Source organism: Vulpes lagopus, chromosome 9, assembly GCF_018345385.1.
Source record: "Vulpes lagopus strain Blue_001 chromosome 9, ASM1834538v1, whole genome shotgun sequence".
Classification (NCBI taxonomy): Eukaryota; Metazoa; Chordata; class Mammalia; order Carnivora; family Canidae; genus Vulpes; species Vulpes lagopus.
In genome coordinates, this window is record NC_054832.1 from 18923411 (window position 1) to 18938591 (window position 15181).

General features: G+C 38.4%; 2 protein-coding genes across 7 annotated transcripts in view; one reads left to right on the forward strand and one right to left on the reverse strand.

Moving 5' to 3' along the window:
* The window catches only part of LOC121499146 (MDM2 binding protein), a 72411-nt gene extending 65788 nt beyond the window's left edge, over window positions 1-6623 (reverse strand). For all 5 annotated transcript variants that reach the window (XM_041769693.1, XM_041769694.1, XM_041769695.1 and 2 more), the window contains exons 1-4: window positions 6463-6623; window positions 5376-5456; window positions 1780-1853; window positions 1536-1684 (exon numbers count right to left, since the gene is read on the reverse strand). In XM_041769693.1, the coding sequence (XP_041625627.1) occupies window positions 1536-1684; window positions 1780-1853; window positions 5376-5456; window positions 6463-6565 (407 nt within the window). In that variant the 5' untranslated portion in view covers window positions 6566-6623. The remainder of the gene's footprint in view (window positions 1-1535; window positions 1685-1779; window positions 1854-5375; window positions 5457-6462) is intronic.
* A 117-nt stretch (window positions 6624-6740) lies between these two features.
* Window positions 6741-15181, forward strand: part of MRPL13 (mitochondrial ribosomal protein L13) — a 49423-nt gene continuing 40982 nt past the window's right edge. Inside the window, exons 1-2 of one of the 2 annotated variants that reach the window (XM_041768397.1) lie at window positions 6741-6969; window positions 10742-10865. In XM_041768397.1, the coding sequence (XP_041624331.1) occupies window positions 6943-6969; window positions 10742-10865 (151 nt within the window). In that variant the 5' untranslated portion in view covers window positions 6741-6942. The remainder of the gene's footprint in view (window positions 6970-10741; window positions 10866-15181) is intronic. The other variant, XM_041768396.1, reaches the window with a different exon arrangement.

Sequence of the window (15181 nt, forward strand, 5' to 3'; positions counted from 1 at the left end):
TCTTCAAAATCTTTTCATTTTATCCAAATGATGATTTCTTTTCCTCAAAATGTTATTATGTAACATAAAGTTACTTAAATCCTTTGTTATTAACCTGCCATTGTCTAGGAAACTTAAGGCATCTTATGGTATAGTTTCCAAGCTCCCTCTTGTGGAAATAATTATTAGGTAACTTACTAGAAATAATTACCTTTACACTTGTCATCTTTAAATAATGGTGGGCAAACATGGGATTTTAAGAACTCTAAGGCTAGAAGGCAGCTTAGAAATGACCTGAAAGGATCTCAACACTTTACTGATGAGAAAATAAACGAGTGGAGAAATGAAGTGACTGGCTCATGATCAAGAAACTAGAAACTACCTTTTAATGACCCTTCAATACCTTTTCCTCAGTTCTACAATGTCTTCTTACATTAATTATACAAACATATGTAATTTGAAAACGGGAAAAAAGAATTTTTAAAGTCTGCAGTAATTTATAAAAACATAATAATGTGAATACTACAATAAACCGAAGTAGGTTTTTGTAATAAAATACTATGAGAGACTAAAATGAAAGGTATTAATTTGAGTCAAAGATGGGCTATGTCATGAAAAAAATAATCACAATTTATATCACCTAGACCAACTTATATATTGTACCACAATTCAAAAAATCTGGGTGAATCCAATCACCTACATAATCCTCAGAAACTATGCATTTTAAAAGTGTCTAAATGTTCAAGATATACATAAATTGAAGAAATCATGTATTTCGACCACAAACAGCAAAATGAAAAGCATACTTTTAGGGTCTGAGTTTGAATACCAGTTATTAATCTTAAATAAAATTTTTATTCAAGCTCTTAAAACTCATAATCAAGTAGAATTTATCTTTAAGAAAGTGACATATTAATTGGAGTATCACTTTTTCCGATTCCTGCAATTCTGTAAGCTTAAAAAACTAAACATTTTCAGATGCCAATTTTTCCATTTTAAATAGTTTTACTCAACTAGTTTTGTTTCTATTTTTAACTTTCAAAACATGTACATAGCTTCATTCATCTACTTAGATCTAACCTTTTCATGGAGCTTCAGCAAAATTCAAGTGTGCAAAATGCATTTCTAAAACGTAATGCAAGCAAAGCTTTTCACATTTACACTGGCAGGAGATACACAGAAACTAACAAGTCATATTTGGGAGAGTTCAGATTTTTTTTTTAATGACAAGAATTGCACAGTTCATTATTTTTAGACAGTTGTTGCAGATATAAACACTTAAAATTTTCTAAGCCAAGGTGCTTTAACAATATAAATTTTTAAGTTGGAAAGAGCCAGTAACTTGAGATCATAGCTCACATAGAATTCCAAATTAAAGTTCCAATTTCAAATTGCCTGTCTTCCAAGACGAAGGGTTGAAAATTTCAATTAACTAAAATTTCTTTCTGATAGCTGCTAAAACATTTAATCTTCACTCTTGTGGTTAAAATACTAACATTAAATATTTTAAAGATATTACAGAAAGATATCATAGAAAGTACATATCATAAGCATACTCAGCCAAAGATAACGATTCTCTGCTATTACTATCTTCTTCCTCAAAACACTCAGTATTCAAACATTCTTCAATATTTGTTTGAAGAACATCTTCAATTTCATCTTTTTCTGTACCAAAATATATCTCTTCCCAGTCAGAACTGCAAAACTAATACATCAGAAGATTGCATTAAATAATGGATTCTTGAAATTATTTATATTAACAAAGACATTCACTAACACCTATTTTTTCAGTTCTGTTACCTGATAAAATCCATATATTGCCTGTACTGCAAAGAACCACTTCTTGGAACCAGGTATACCGCCTACCGAACATGCTTGAAAACAAAACCATGCTTATTAGAAGACATACCACAAATAAGCAGATGTTATAGCATATATATACTTAGAGAATTACATAATTTTTGATACATATTGTACAGTCCTCCAAGGTATGTGTGTGTACATATATGCATATACATATATAGAGAGTAGATCTTTTTAAAATCTCTAAAAATTCAAACAGAACAATCTGCCTAAAGAGCAAAATTATTCCCTCACAATGAATAATTTTGTCAAAATCAAAATCCGTACTATTTTATTCATCATTTTAACCACTAAAATCTATCAAAAAAAATATACTCACTCAATTACTATTGAGTGACACAAAACTGTAAGTCATTTTAGGAAAAAGGATTCCCTCTTTAAAGACCATCAATGTCTGGTTCATCCTGGTGACTGAGAGGAGGAAATAAAACTACAGCTCAGACATAGGGAAGATTCTCTTCTTGGAGACCGGAAAGTTATATGAGGGTATGAAGTTAAGGGTCATCCCTAGGGTGCATGTCAGGTTAGAGCCACAAAGAATGTAGAACTGTGTAAAGAAATTGAATTCAAAGGAGGAAAGAGAAATATGGTAACTGAAGCTTAACTCATGAAAGCTAGGTAATATGCTACGTGCTTCGTTATCACTTTCTGCCAACAATCTCAGCAAAAGACTTTACCTCCTACTTCCTTAAGAAAATAGAAACCATTATTAGGTAACTATTCCCAAACATCCTGTCAACAAATATAGGACACTATTCCCATTCCCATTAAGTCCTTCCTCATTCCTTTCTGTTAGCACATGAGGGCCATTGCCCTTTCAATCCAAAGTCATCCTTCAGACTTCCACTGGGACCCCAAGGCCCTGATTAGACTATCTTTCTTGCATCTTCAAGCTCTCCTCTTCTGTCAGCTCCTTCCTACTAGCATTTAAATTTGCACAAATATTCCTCATTTAGTAGAGGAAAAAAAAAAGTCTCCTTGAAATCACCTCCCTCTTCTAGGCACTACTACTACTTTACTCTTCTTCGAGGGTAAAATGAAAGTACTGTCTACGCTTGACTGTTTCTATTTCATCACATTTCCTACTCTCCTCATTCATTTCCACCTGTTTGTCTCCAACATGCCACTATAACTACACTCCCTAAAGGCACCAATAATTAAGATGTTACTAAATGTGACAGCTCTTACTGCTGTTGTACTTGTCCTCTCTCTCAGCAGAAGAGTAAGAAAGGAATCAAAGATGACCCAGTTGTCATCTTTCTCCTTAAAACACTTGGCTTCGGTGGAACCTATCTTTCCAGCTGCTCCTCAGGCCTTTATTAACCACCAGTGCTCAGTTCAGTTTCTTTAGATACTAGGATTCAGTGCAAGATTTTCTGCTCTGTTCATGGTCCATAAATAATCTCATCCTTCTTTATGGCTTCTAGTTATTGATAATTTTGTAATTTTTTTTTATAATCTCCAGCCTTTTGAGTTCTGGACACATGTATCGAACTTTTAAAAAATATTTTCACTTTGACATCTTACAGGGAACTGTTTAGTGTGCTTATATGTTCTAAACTGGACATGTGACAGTCCCTCAAAATTCATGTCTCTTACCTCACTAAATGCCACCAACTACACTATACCCGTGCCAGAAATCTAATGTCACTCCTGATTGCTTTCTCACTCTTCCCTTCTCCTAAACTACACCAATGCAACACTAAGTCAGGTAGCTTTTACCTTTATAGTTTCCTTCAGATCTATCTATTCTCCTCTATCCTGACTGCCTCTCTTATTTCTTAGCTGGTCTTTTGAAGCAGCCCCCTCATATCTATACTTTCCTCAAACCTGTCTGCTATACTATAGCCAGAATATGTCATTAACATAGATGTCACCAGGTCCCTTCCTTCATTAAAGCTTTTAATGGCTAATTATTATTACAAAAAAAGTATAAACACTCCGATATGATTTACAAAGTCCTCGATATAGCTATGCCTACCTCTCCAGCCCTATCGCAATTATAATCATATTGCACTTCCAGTTTCCCAGACTTGCCATATTACTGAAAGCAATAATGTTCACTGAGTAATTAATTCAATATGGGCAGTTCTTTCTTTCTTTCTTTTTTTTTTTTTTTTTAAAGATTTTACTCATTTATTCATAAGAGACACAGAAAGAGAGAGAGAGAGGCAGAGACACAGGCAGAGGGAGAAGCAGGCTCCATGTAGGGAGCCTGACGTGGGACTCGATCCCAGGTCTCCAAGATCAGGCAGGCCCTGGTGCCAAACTGCTGAGCCACCCGGGCTGCCGCAGGCAGTTCTTTCTTTGCACGGTTCTGATATGCAGATTTCAATTACCATGGTTTCAATAATTCCGCAAAACAAGGTTCAAACTCCAGTTACCAAAGTTTATTAATGAACTGTAATCACCTAAAGTAAAATGTCACTGCTAGCTTTGCAAATCACTACCTAAATCAAAGATGTGTATTGTGATCAGTGACCAATCACATTATCGCTTTCCAAGTTTGTTGAGTGGTCCTGTGCATGCCATTCACTTCATGTGAATAGCTGACAAATAGGTAATTAATTGTGTTTCCTTCTTGTTTCCCGGTGGTAAATCCATGTATTTTTACAAAAAATGGATAATAGGAAGAGGCAATGGGCAAAAGAAAAAAAAAAAGATGAAAGTAGAGCAAAAAACCAGGAAGTGATAACACTGAAAGTGATATTTAAATCTAATGTAAATGGATTCTATAAATAGCTGCTATGATAAAAACATTGTGACAAAAAGGATGAAGAGGTCTCAGAGAAAAATGACACTGGCAAATACCTTTGCATTAAAGGAACTCAGAGATATTTCATGACTTTCAAAGCACAAAGGATAAAACACCGGAACCTAATATAAACTTAGGAGTATGGCAATTCACCAAAACATAGAACAGATGCTTACTCTATATCTTAAGTAGGATGGAGAAAAGATCACTGTGTTTAATAATTATGAAGTGCTGGGGATCCCTGGGTGGCTCAGTGGTTTTGCACAACTTTAGGAGCCCCAGGATCGAGTCCCACATCGGGCTCCCTGCAGGGAGCCTGCTTCTCCCTCTGCCTGTGTCTCTGCCTCTCTCTCTCAATCTGTGTCTCTCATGAATAAAGAAATAAAAAAAATTTTTAAAAATAATTATGAAGTGCTTTTAAAAGAATCATTAAGAAGGAAGGGTGGGGAAAAATGGTAAGAATTCGTAAATCCTCCTTATAATGCCACATTACCCTATTTTATACAGAGGTAAGATGGGCAAGAAAATCCCATAAAGGGAACAAAAGTCAAGCTGAGAATCTAAAATAATTTTCATACAATTTAATTACATTCGAGCAGTATGAAGAGACCGGTAGCATCTTTTACAGTTTTGTATTTCCTAACTTACCTCCCTAGCCCAGTGACTTGTGCACCACCAACAAATATTTGTACTTACACTTTTAAATGATCAATCTAATTAAATTTATTTCCAATACAAATGCAGTGCCAGAGAAGAAAGGGGTTTGCGTCATACTCACCTGGAAAAGTACTATCTTCTGGATTCATTGAAGCACTAATGCTTCTTTTCAGGACATGATAAACATTTGCTGCTGTCAGGTCTGAAAAAGAAAAAGACAAACTCGCTCAACGGGCTCAAGAGTTACGTGATCGAGGCCTATCCCAATTTCACCGTTTGAGACTCCCAAGCACGTTATGGTGTATGTAGAAGAACCACACGCTCTTCTAGTTTCAATATGGTAAACAGAATGCAATCAGAGAAAGCCGGAAAGGCGCCCAGTTTGTACATGCTAGCCAGTTAACAGAAATTCAAAGTTCTCCCCCGGAAGAATAATTCTAAGCGGAGAAGGGAAACTCTATTCTGTAATACAACCACATCCATTTTCTCCTCAAAATGCCTGCTCAGGGCAGCCCGGGTGGCTCAGCGGTTTAGCACCTGCCCTCAGCCCAGGGTGTGACCCTGGAGTCCCAAGATCGAGTCCCACGTCGGGCTCCCTGCACGGAGCCTGCTTCTCCTTCTGCCTGTGTCTCTGCCTCTCTCTGTGTCTCTCATCAATAAATAAATAAAATCTTTTAAAAATTGCCTGCTTAATTAAAACAAAATGCAATACCAGCTACAGAAACACCGAAAAGGAGTGCATTCTCCAACGGTTACAACTGTTTTAAAGTTACCTTTTTTTTTATTAGCTTTTTTTATTTTTTTAGTTTATGCGTGGGATGTCTCCTCCCATCAGGCTGCAAACTCTAAGAGAGTCAGACCCTTCGGCCTCCCGTTCCCTTGCGCACTACCCGCATCTGGAACACAAAGGAGGCGGAAACGCTCCCCGAATGCGCGTTTCCAACAAGCCGACCTTCCATCCCACCGTCCCGTCAAAGTGCTACTGTGCCAAGAACTTCTGACCGCTGGAATTCTGCATTCACGAATTTGTCCCTATGTTTCCCATGAAGGTAACGACATTTCCAGCCCTTACTGGGCCGCCTCCGTAGAGAAGCAGACGCCCGGGAGAGCTCGAGAGAACAGTTCCCTCCCTCCCTTACAGAAACTCGATCTCAAACGTCTTCCCCTCCCCGCAAGCCGTTCCCGCTCTTTCTCAGTCCCGCGCTTACCGGGCAGCTTCTCGGTACCCTCGGCGGACGACTCCGCCTCCCCGCCCCCCGCGGACGGGACTTTTCCTTCTCCCCAGATCACGAGGAGCAGGTACCGATCCATCTCCTTGCAGCTCAACTGGGGTCTCAAGCCCCGCTTTCCACTTCCAAACAGTCGCGCGCTTCTGACGTACTTCCGGTTCCCCTCCACTTTAGGTCGGCTGGAAATTGTGCGCCCTCCGTCTGTTTGCGGCAGCTTTCTCCGGCCGGTGGGTTCTTCGGCGGAGTTATTCTCTCAGTAACTGCATTGGTTCCTCCTTCCATGACGAAGCTGCTATGATGGGAAGGCTGGAGGAGACCCAGCAAGAGCAGAGGAGCTGACGAGGGCTGGCCGGCCTCGGAACTATCGTGCTTGGCTTTATACGTTTCCCGCCGGGCGAGTGAGGCTGGTGTCTGGCCTCGGATCCTGGGGAAAGGGCACCATCCTGCTGGTGGGGGAACATGTCGAGTTTCTCTAGGGCGCCCCAGGTGAGCTCGAATTCTTACGGCTTGGTGGAATTCATTACAGTGGCACAAGGCAGTCAGTGGCCCCGGTGGACTAGGTGATGTTGAGTCGGCAGGGAAGCCGAGTCTCTGGGCCAAGGAGGTGCCTCGGGAACACACATACGAGGGTCGTGATTCTGGCCAACGCTCGCTGCTGTTCACTCGGGACGTGTTTTCTCCTTTCAGCCAGCCTTTTTCATGTCTTTTCTTCCCCCACCCTCCCCCCGGAAAGAGTATTCGGAAAAAGAAAGCCAGAGAGGTAATGAGGTGGATCAGATAGGACCTTGGAAGAGGTTGTTCATCAGTAAGACGCGTATCTGTCCAAAGGTTTGAAATCCGGGAGTAACGTGATGTCACGTTGGGTGTCGGAAGGAGCCCTCGGGCCGCTGAGTTTAGACCGTTCAGAGATGAGGAATGGCGGAAGCTAGGAGCAAAACATCTGTTTGGAGACCAGCTGCAGCGATCCGGGCTAGACGTGGTGGTGGCTCCAACCAACTAGTAACGGCGTAGTGTTGAGAAGCGATGAGGTTCCGGTTGAAGGTGGAGCCAAAAGGATTTCCTGAAGGAATGAATGGGAGCTGACAGCAAAAGAGAAACGGCGGGGGGGGGGGGGGGGGGGAGGGTTACTCCAGGGTTTTTGTTTCCATGACTGGAAGAGTGTAGCTACACCAGCTGATGCAGGGAAGACTGAGATGGAAGCAGGTTGCAGGTGGAAGAGCAGGAGTTCAGTTTTGGGCACTTTGGTCCAAGCTGCTGCTTAGCCCAGCCTTGCTCCAGGTATGATTCCTTTCTTGCACTGTTTGTTGTCTCTCCTAAATAAGGCAAATATATAAAAAGTAAAATTAGACATTTGAAAACTTTTGTAGCAATGGGATGATGTGGCGCTATTTTATTTTTTTTTAAAACAAAGTTTGGTTTTTTAAATAATAATCATCATCATCCGCATCATTATCATCATCCGCAGGGGGAATGGGGAAAAAGTGTTTGCTACATAGGGTTTAAAAAGCATTGTAATGCAGCTGCTAAGTGGACAATTGGATACAGGTGTAGAGTTCAGGGTAAAGGTCCAGGCTAGAGATGTCAATTTCTGCATTTGAGTCTTTTTTTTTTTTTTTTTTAAGTCACAGAGAGAGAGAGAGAGAGAGAGAGAGAGAGAGAGAGAGAGGCAGAGACACAGGCAGAGGGAGAAGCAGGCTCCATGCACCGGGAGCCTGATGTGGGATTCGATCCCGGGTCTCCAGGATCACGCCCTGGGCCAAAGGCAGGCGCCAAACCGCTGCGCCACCCAGGGATCCCTCTGCATTTGAGTCTTAAGCACGAAAATGGCCCTGAAAGATAGGAGTCTGGATGTAGTCTTCGAGGAAGTGTGTATAGAGAAGAGAGGAGAAGGACCCAGAACTGAATTCTGGGACATTTTCAGCATTTCAGAGGTGAGAGTTAGGAGGAGAACAAGCAAAGTAGGGGAAAAAAGCGGACAGAGGGCGGTGTCCTGGAAATCAAGTGAGGAGATAATACTCAGAAGAAGGATCGGCTGCGCTGAAGGCTTAGACTAGAACGATGATTTTAGTGAGGTGAAGGCCCTGGTCACTTTGGCAGGTGGTAGAGTGAGGGCGGAGGGCAAAAGCCAGGTTGGAGCAAGTTGAAGAGAGAATGAAGAGAGACAAATTGGAGTAAAGACAATGTCTTTGGAAGAATTTTGCCCCAAAGGAGAGGAAAGAAATGAAGCAGTGGATAAGTGAGGTCAAGAGGTTTTGTTTTGTTGTTTTTTAACTTCATTATGGAGAATTTCAATCACACATAAAAGTAGGTATCACCCAGTTTCAAAAACCTCATAACCAATATTATTTCCTCTGTACTCCCACTCGCTTCTTTCCCTTCCTTATGAATTTGAGATGAATCTCAGATTCCTGTTATTTCATAAGTAAATATTTCAATATGTTCTCTCCAAGATACAGATTCTTTTTATTTTTTATTTTTTTCATATTTTATTTTATTATTTATTCAAGACAGACAGAGAGAGGCAGAGGCACAAGCAGAGGGAGAAGCAGGCTCCATGCAGGGAGCCCGACGCGGGACTCGATCCTGGGTCTCCAGGATCACACCCTGGGCTGAAGGCAGCGCTAAACCGCTGAGCCACCCAGGGATCCTGATACAAATTCTTTTTAAAAATAAAATCCCAATACCATTTATCAAAAACAAAAGTTAATGATAATTCTTTAATATCAAATGTCTAGTATATGTTCAATTTTACAATTTCCTCATACATGCTATAGGAATACTTAATATTTTTACTTTAGTTTTGGATCTAGAATGTAATAATTTCCCATCTTTTAATTCTCTCAATAAATAGGTTGATAATAGGTTAAATAATAGGTTAATAAATAGGTTAATAATTCTCTTAATAAATATGTTCTTTTTCCTATTTGTTTCTTTGGAATTTATTGAAGACAAAAGATTGTCCTATACAGTTCCTACCATTGGAATTTTTCTTAGTCCTAAGCTGAGAATAGTATGGAAAGAGTATGGACTAGAAGCTATCTTTATTTGCAGAGAACATGATTATCTATGTAAAAAAATCAGATGGAATCTAAGAAAAGCTACTAGATCTGATAAATAAGTTTAGCAATTTTGCAGGTTATAAGACCAACATGCAAAAAACAAAGTGTATTTTTATACATATAAATACTTACGCACTAGCAACAATCAATCAAACTTGAATTAAAAATACAATGCCATTTATAATGGCATCAAAATACATGAAATACTTAAAAGATAAATCTGACAAAAGATGTGCAAGGAGAACAAGATAGAAACTAGAAAAGAGAAAGGAGAAAAACAAATGGTGAGCAGTTTAGAAGTTGATTTGAAGTTTGTAATAATAAAATTTAAAATAAAACCAGTTAGCCTGGTTGTATTTTTTTCCAGCATTGTTCAGCAACTTATGTATATGCACAGAGAAAACATCTGGTTGAGATCGTTCTGGACTGAATTTTCTTAGTTCGAAATTACTAACGGATACTGCAAAGACAGTGGTCTATATCTGAGGCAGCCTAAAGCTATCTAAGGCAGCTATTTATTTATTAAGATTTTATTTATTTATTCATTAGAGACAGAGAGAGGCAGAGACATAGGCAGAGGGAGAAGCAGGCTCCATGCAGGGAACCCGATGTACTACTCAGTCTCAGGACCCTAGGATCACAACCTGATAAGGCAGCTATTTAAATTAGAGTTTATTCATCATCCGTCTATACTTGTCCAGCTATATTCTGTTAGTGTATCCTCCCATGGAATTGAACTTCTGAATAGTCTTCACTTCCCAGTTGGCCACTCATCATTCAATTAAGTGTATCTGTTAGTCTCAAAATATTTGTGAAGACCTTTATAAACAGTTTCTACTTTCATAAGAGTTTCTTACTTCCCTTCCAAATTCTATGTGATACCCCAAAAAAGCCATAATATAAAGAAAAACATATCTTTGAAATATTTTAAGTAAAACATCATCCACATTGCAGGTAGAAAAACAGGCAGGAAAAATGACTGTGTTATACTTTGTAGAATGAGAAAAGACCCTTCTCTAAAAAAAAGAAATGAAAACGAAACAAAAAAAAAAAATTATTTAGTGACAGGATCTTTTTCATTGATCTCTTACTGATATTCACTGTAGAATACACATGATGGTATATAATAATAAGCTTGGTTATTAACATTTTAATTAGAATTTTCTTTGTTTTCTGTCTCTCTCTCTTTTTTCTCCTAGCAATGGGCCACTTTTGCTCGGGTTTGGTATCTCTTAGATGGGAAAATGCAGCCCCCTGGCAAACTGGCTGCTATGGCATCAATTAAACTTCAAGGATTGCATAAACCTGTATACCATCAACTGAGTGAGTATCATTTTAGATCTATCACTAGTAGCAATAATTTTCTCACCATAATTGAATCTTGAAGAAATCTGACTGAACTACTTCTGAGGGCCTCTTTTTTTCCTGGGATCCCTTGTTCCATTCTTGTGAAAAACCTACTGGGGCACTAAAATGGATTTGATTTATTCATAGGAAAACCATACAGACTAGTTTGCCTGAGACAACCCCATTTTGTTCCATTACCCCAACAGAACTATCAGTAGTCCTCCTTTCATTCTCAGATATCCTGATCAGAACTATAAATTAAATGTTCATTCTTATACATGTCTCTTCACATTGCAATGTGCATTTGAATAGAGAGTTTTTGAAAATGAAGAAATAAGTTTGCCCTCTCTTCTAAAAGCCTTTTCCCCCAGAAGGATGGATATAGCTAGCTGGACATGGAAAGTTTACTCTTAAGTTTTCAATTAATAGATTTGATTTTCTATAACCTTTTTCCAAAACAAAAGAAAAAAGTTGTATACTAAAAGACTTCTGCTTATTACAGGGAGTTTTGCATGACTTCACTTACCTAGGCATCTCATGGTCCATTTAATTATAGGTAATATTTTAAAGAAAATTAACAGTTACAATGATGATGAAATAAATACCCATACACTCAGCGTTTGGGTTATTGCCAGGTCTTTCTTATTTATTTATTTATTTATTTATTCATTCATTCATTCATTCATTCATTCATTTATTTATTTATTTTTGCCATTATAAACAACATTACTGTCAGTGTTCTTGTACCTTTTTTCCAGCGCACATGTGGAAGAGTTTCTCTGAGGTCTGTCTACAGGACAAGAATTACTGGGTTTAAAGGTGCATAGGAAACTAGTTAGTCTTTCTGCCTATATCCTACCAGAGTTTGTATTATCCCTCATCTTCAGTAACACTTGATGTTTTCATTCTCTTTAAGTTTGACTATTCTGGTAGATGTGAAATACACTCCCTTGATGGTTTTAATTTACCTGTTCAGATTGCAAATGGAGCTCCTTATCTTTTCTGTTTATTGGCCTTTTATCATTTTCTCTTCTGTGAACTGTCTGTACATGTCTTTTGCCCATAATTCCACTGAGTTATTTGTCCTTTATGTTTTTGTAACTTTTATTGTGAAAGTTTTCACATTTTATGAAAAGCTCAAAGAATAGTACAGTGAATTTATACCCCATCTAGATTACCCAATTATTAACATTTTAACATAAAATTTAATATCAAATTTTTTATTCAGTCATTGGAAAATAAGTTGCAGATTGTCATAATAAATCCTCCTGATTACTTCAGTATGTGTCTCCTAATAAAAGGAATAGTCCCCTATATAACTGAAATGCCGTCATCATACATAACAAAATAAACATAATTTAATTATATAGTTTTAATGTCCTGTGCATTTCCAAATTTCCCTAGTATTTCCAAGCTGTTGGAACTGCTATAGCTGTTACTTTTTTTTAGACCAGGATCCAACCAGGGTTTATGTATTGCCTCTAATTGCTGTGTTCCTTTAGTCTTTTTAATATAGAATAATCCTTCTCTTATTTTCTTCTTGCAGTTAACCTTTTGGGGAGTCCTGGCTAGTCTTCACATAAAAAACTTTTTTTCTTAAATGCATTTTTCATTAGTTCTTGGATGCATTCTCTTGCTGACTCCTCTTTCCCAGTTCCCTTTGTTCTTTTCAACTTTCTAGTGTCCCAGTCTTCTCTCATTAAAACTTAAAGTTGCCCTGGAGCCTGGTCCTTGGACCCTTTCGCATTCCTGAAGCAAGCCCATTCAATTCCATGTTTCTAAATATCTTCTATTATACTTGGAGCTACAATATTTATATCTTCATTTTTTACCTTTTCCCTGTATTCCAGACCCACATAACCTCTCACTCTTAACAGAATGGAAAAAAAGAAAGAAAAAAAAGACAAACTGCTTAAATCTGGATCCTTAGGTCAGTCAAATAAAGTAATTAGTGATCCTTTTTTTTTTTTTCCCCTATTCAATTTTACTTCAAGTACTCTAATAAAAATACTGGCCACCAGCATATTCGGAAACTAAAATTTATTTCTATTTATTTCTATTCAGCAAATCTTAGATGTCTAGTAGACATCTCTAACATGTTAACGTGGAGAGGTCATACTTCCTGATTTCCGTCACCCAAACCAACTTACTACGTAAGTTTTCCCATCTCAATTAACAGCTTCTCTTTTCTTTTTTTAGTTACTCTACTCAGAAGTCTTTGCTTCATTTGTGCCTCCTATTTGTTCAACTACTTATATATATCTGAGAAAATACATATATCTGAAACCTAGCCACTTCTCATTAACTCTCTCTTTTACTGTAACTTTAAACCACTGTACTCTGTATTCTGGTTTATTCCAAAAGCCTCCTCACTATCTCCCTGCTTCTACTCTTGCCCCAAAAGGGTCTTTTCTCTGCAGATCAGTTACAGTTGTCTTTTCCAAATGGGAGAGTAAAAGCCAAAGTTCTGTCAGTGCCCTACCAGGACCTACATGGTATGGTTCCTATTATCTCTCTGAGTGTATCTCTTCCCTCCCTTGAGCAATCCACCAAGGCTTACTGCCGTTTCATTAACATGCCTGTCAGCACATTTTTGCCTTAAGGCCGTTTCACACTTTGTTCCCTCTGCCTGGATGCAGTTTTCCAGATTTATGTCTTTTCTGGATTTATGACTTCTTCACATTTTTCAGGTTTCTGCTTATTTATATTCTGAGAGAGGCCTTCCCCAATTCCTCTGTCAGCTCCCCCTTTCACTCTCTATACCTTGCCTTTTAAAAAAAACTAGCATTCACTGATCACACATATTATATAAATATGCATTATCTACCTACTTTTACTAGACGAAATTCTAAGAGGACAGGAACTTTGCCTGAATCTTTCAAGCTATATGCCCAGTGCCTAGAATAGTGCTTGACACATGGATGGACTGCATGAAATGTTTTTTGAGTGGATATATGCATTCATGAATATCAGTTTTGAGAATGAAGAAATTATTTTTAAACAGGGCTCTGGCTTTTCAGCTGAGTTAGATTTTGGATCTGTGGAGCTAGGTGTTTTGATTTGGGTAAGAGCAAGAACTTACAAGTTCCCCCATTCTCATACTTGCTGCTCTAATCTTATTCTTCATGAAAATTTCAAAGTAAGCCCACAACCTATGAGATCTTTAAGTATGGAATTTGAATGTAAGGATTCTGTTATGTCAATCTTTGTTCTTGAGGCACTTAGTACAACGTCTGGTCCTTCACAGATGCTTGTCAGAAACATTTTGTGGAATGACACTGTAAGAAAATGTTCTATGAGCACAGTCAGTTCTCTTTATTCACTGTAGTTACATGCTTTAAAGTCACCGTGAATGCTGAATGAGAGTGAACACCAAACCACCGCTTCTAGAGCTAGGTTCCTATGAGCCTCTGGTCACAACATTTTTTTGTCAGCCAATCAATATATAGTCTTATTTGTTTTATATATGTTTCTGTCTAAAGATACCTTTAATATATATATTGTTGAACTCATGGCCAACCACACAGTTACTCATGCCTGAATCTAACACAAGTGTTTTTTTTTTTTTTAAGATTTTATTTATTTATTCATGAGAGACACAGAGAGGCAGAGATACAGGTAGAAGGAGAAGCAGGCTCCCCATGGGAATCCTGATACAGGACTCAATCCCAGGACCCCAGGATCAAGACCTGAGCCAAAGGCAGATGCTCTTCCACTGAGGTACCCAGGTGCTCCAACACAGGTTTTCTTCGTAAGACACACTGCAGCCTTCTTGCAGTTAGGAACACTACACAGCACTTTAGCATCAGACTTGAGGGATATTTTAAACCATAAAATCACTTTAAAAAGCATAAAAAGGGATCCCTGGGTGGCGCAGCGGTTTGGCGCCTGCCTTTGGCCCAGGGCACGATCCTGGAGACCCGGGATCGAATCCCATGTCGGGCTCCGGGTGCATGGAGCCTGCTTCTCCCTCTGCCTGTGTCTCTGCCTCTCTCTCTCTCTATCTCTCTGTGACTATCATAAATAAATAAAAATTTAAAAAAAAAAAATTTTTTTTAAAAAAGCATAAAAATGCCAAAAAGCTATCACTAAATGGACCACAAAGGGACACTTGTTATAGTAAAAGAACCAAAACAAGAGACAGTGCATTACATTATTCAGCCTCAGTTGGAAAGGTGTGTATCAAACCAAGCCACTCAAATTTTTCACTGTTGTGCATATGTCTGCAAATGACTGGGAAAGCACTGCAGGTATTGAGATTATACATAAATTTTAAGAGAATGGGCAAATTC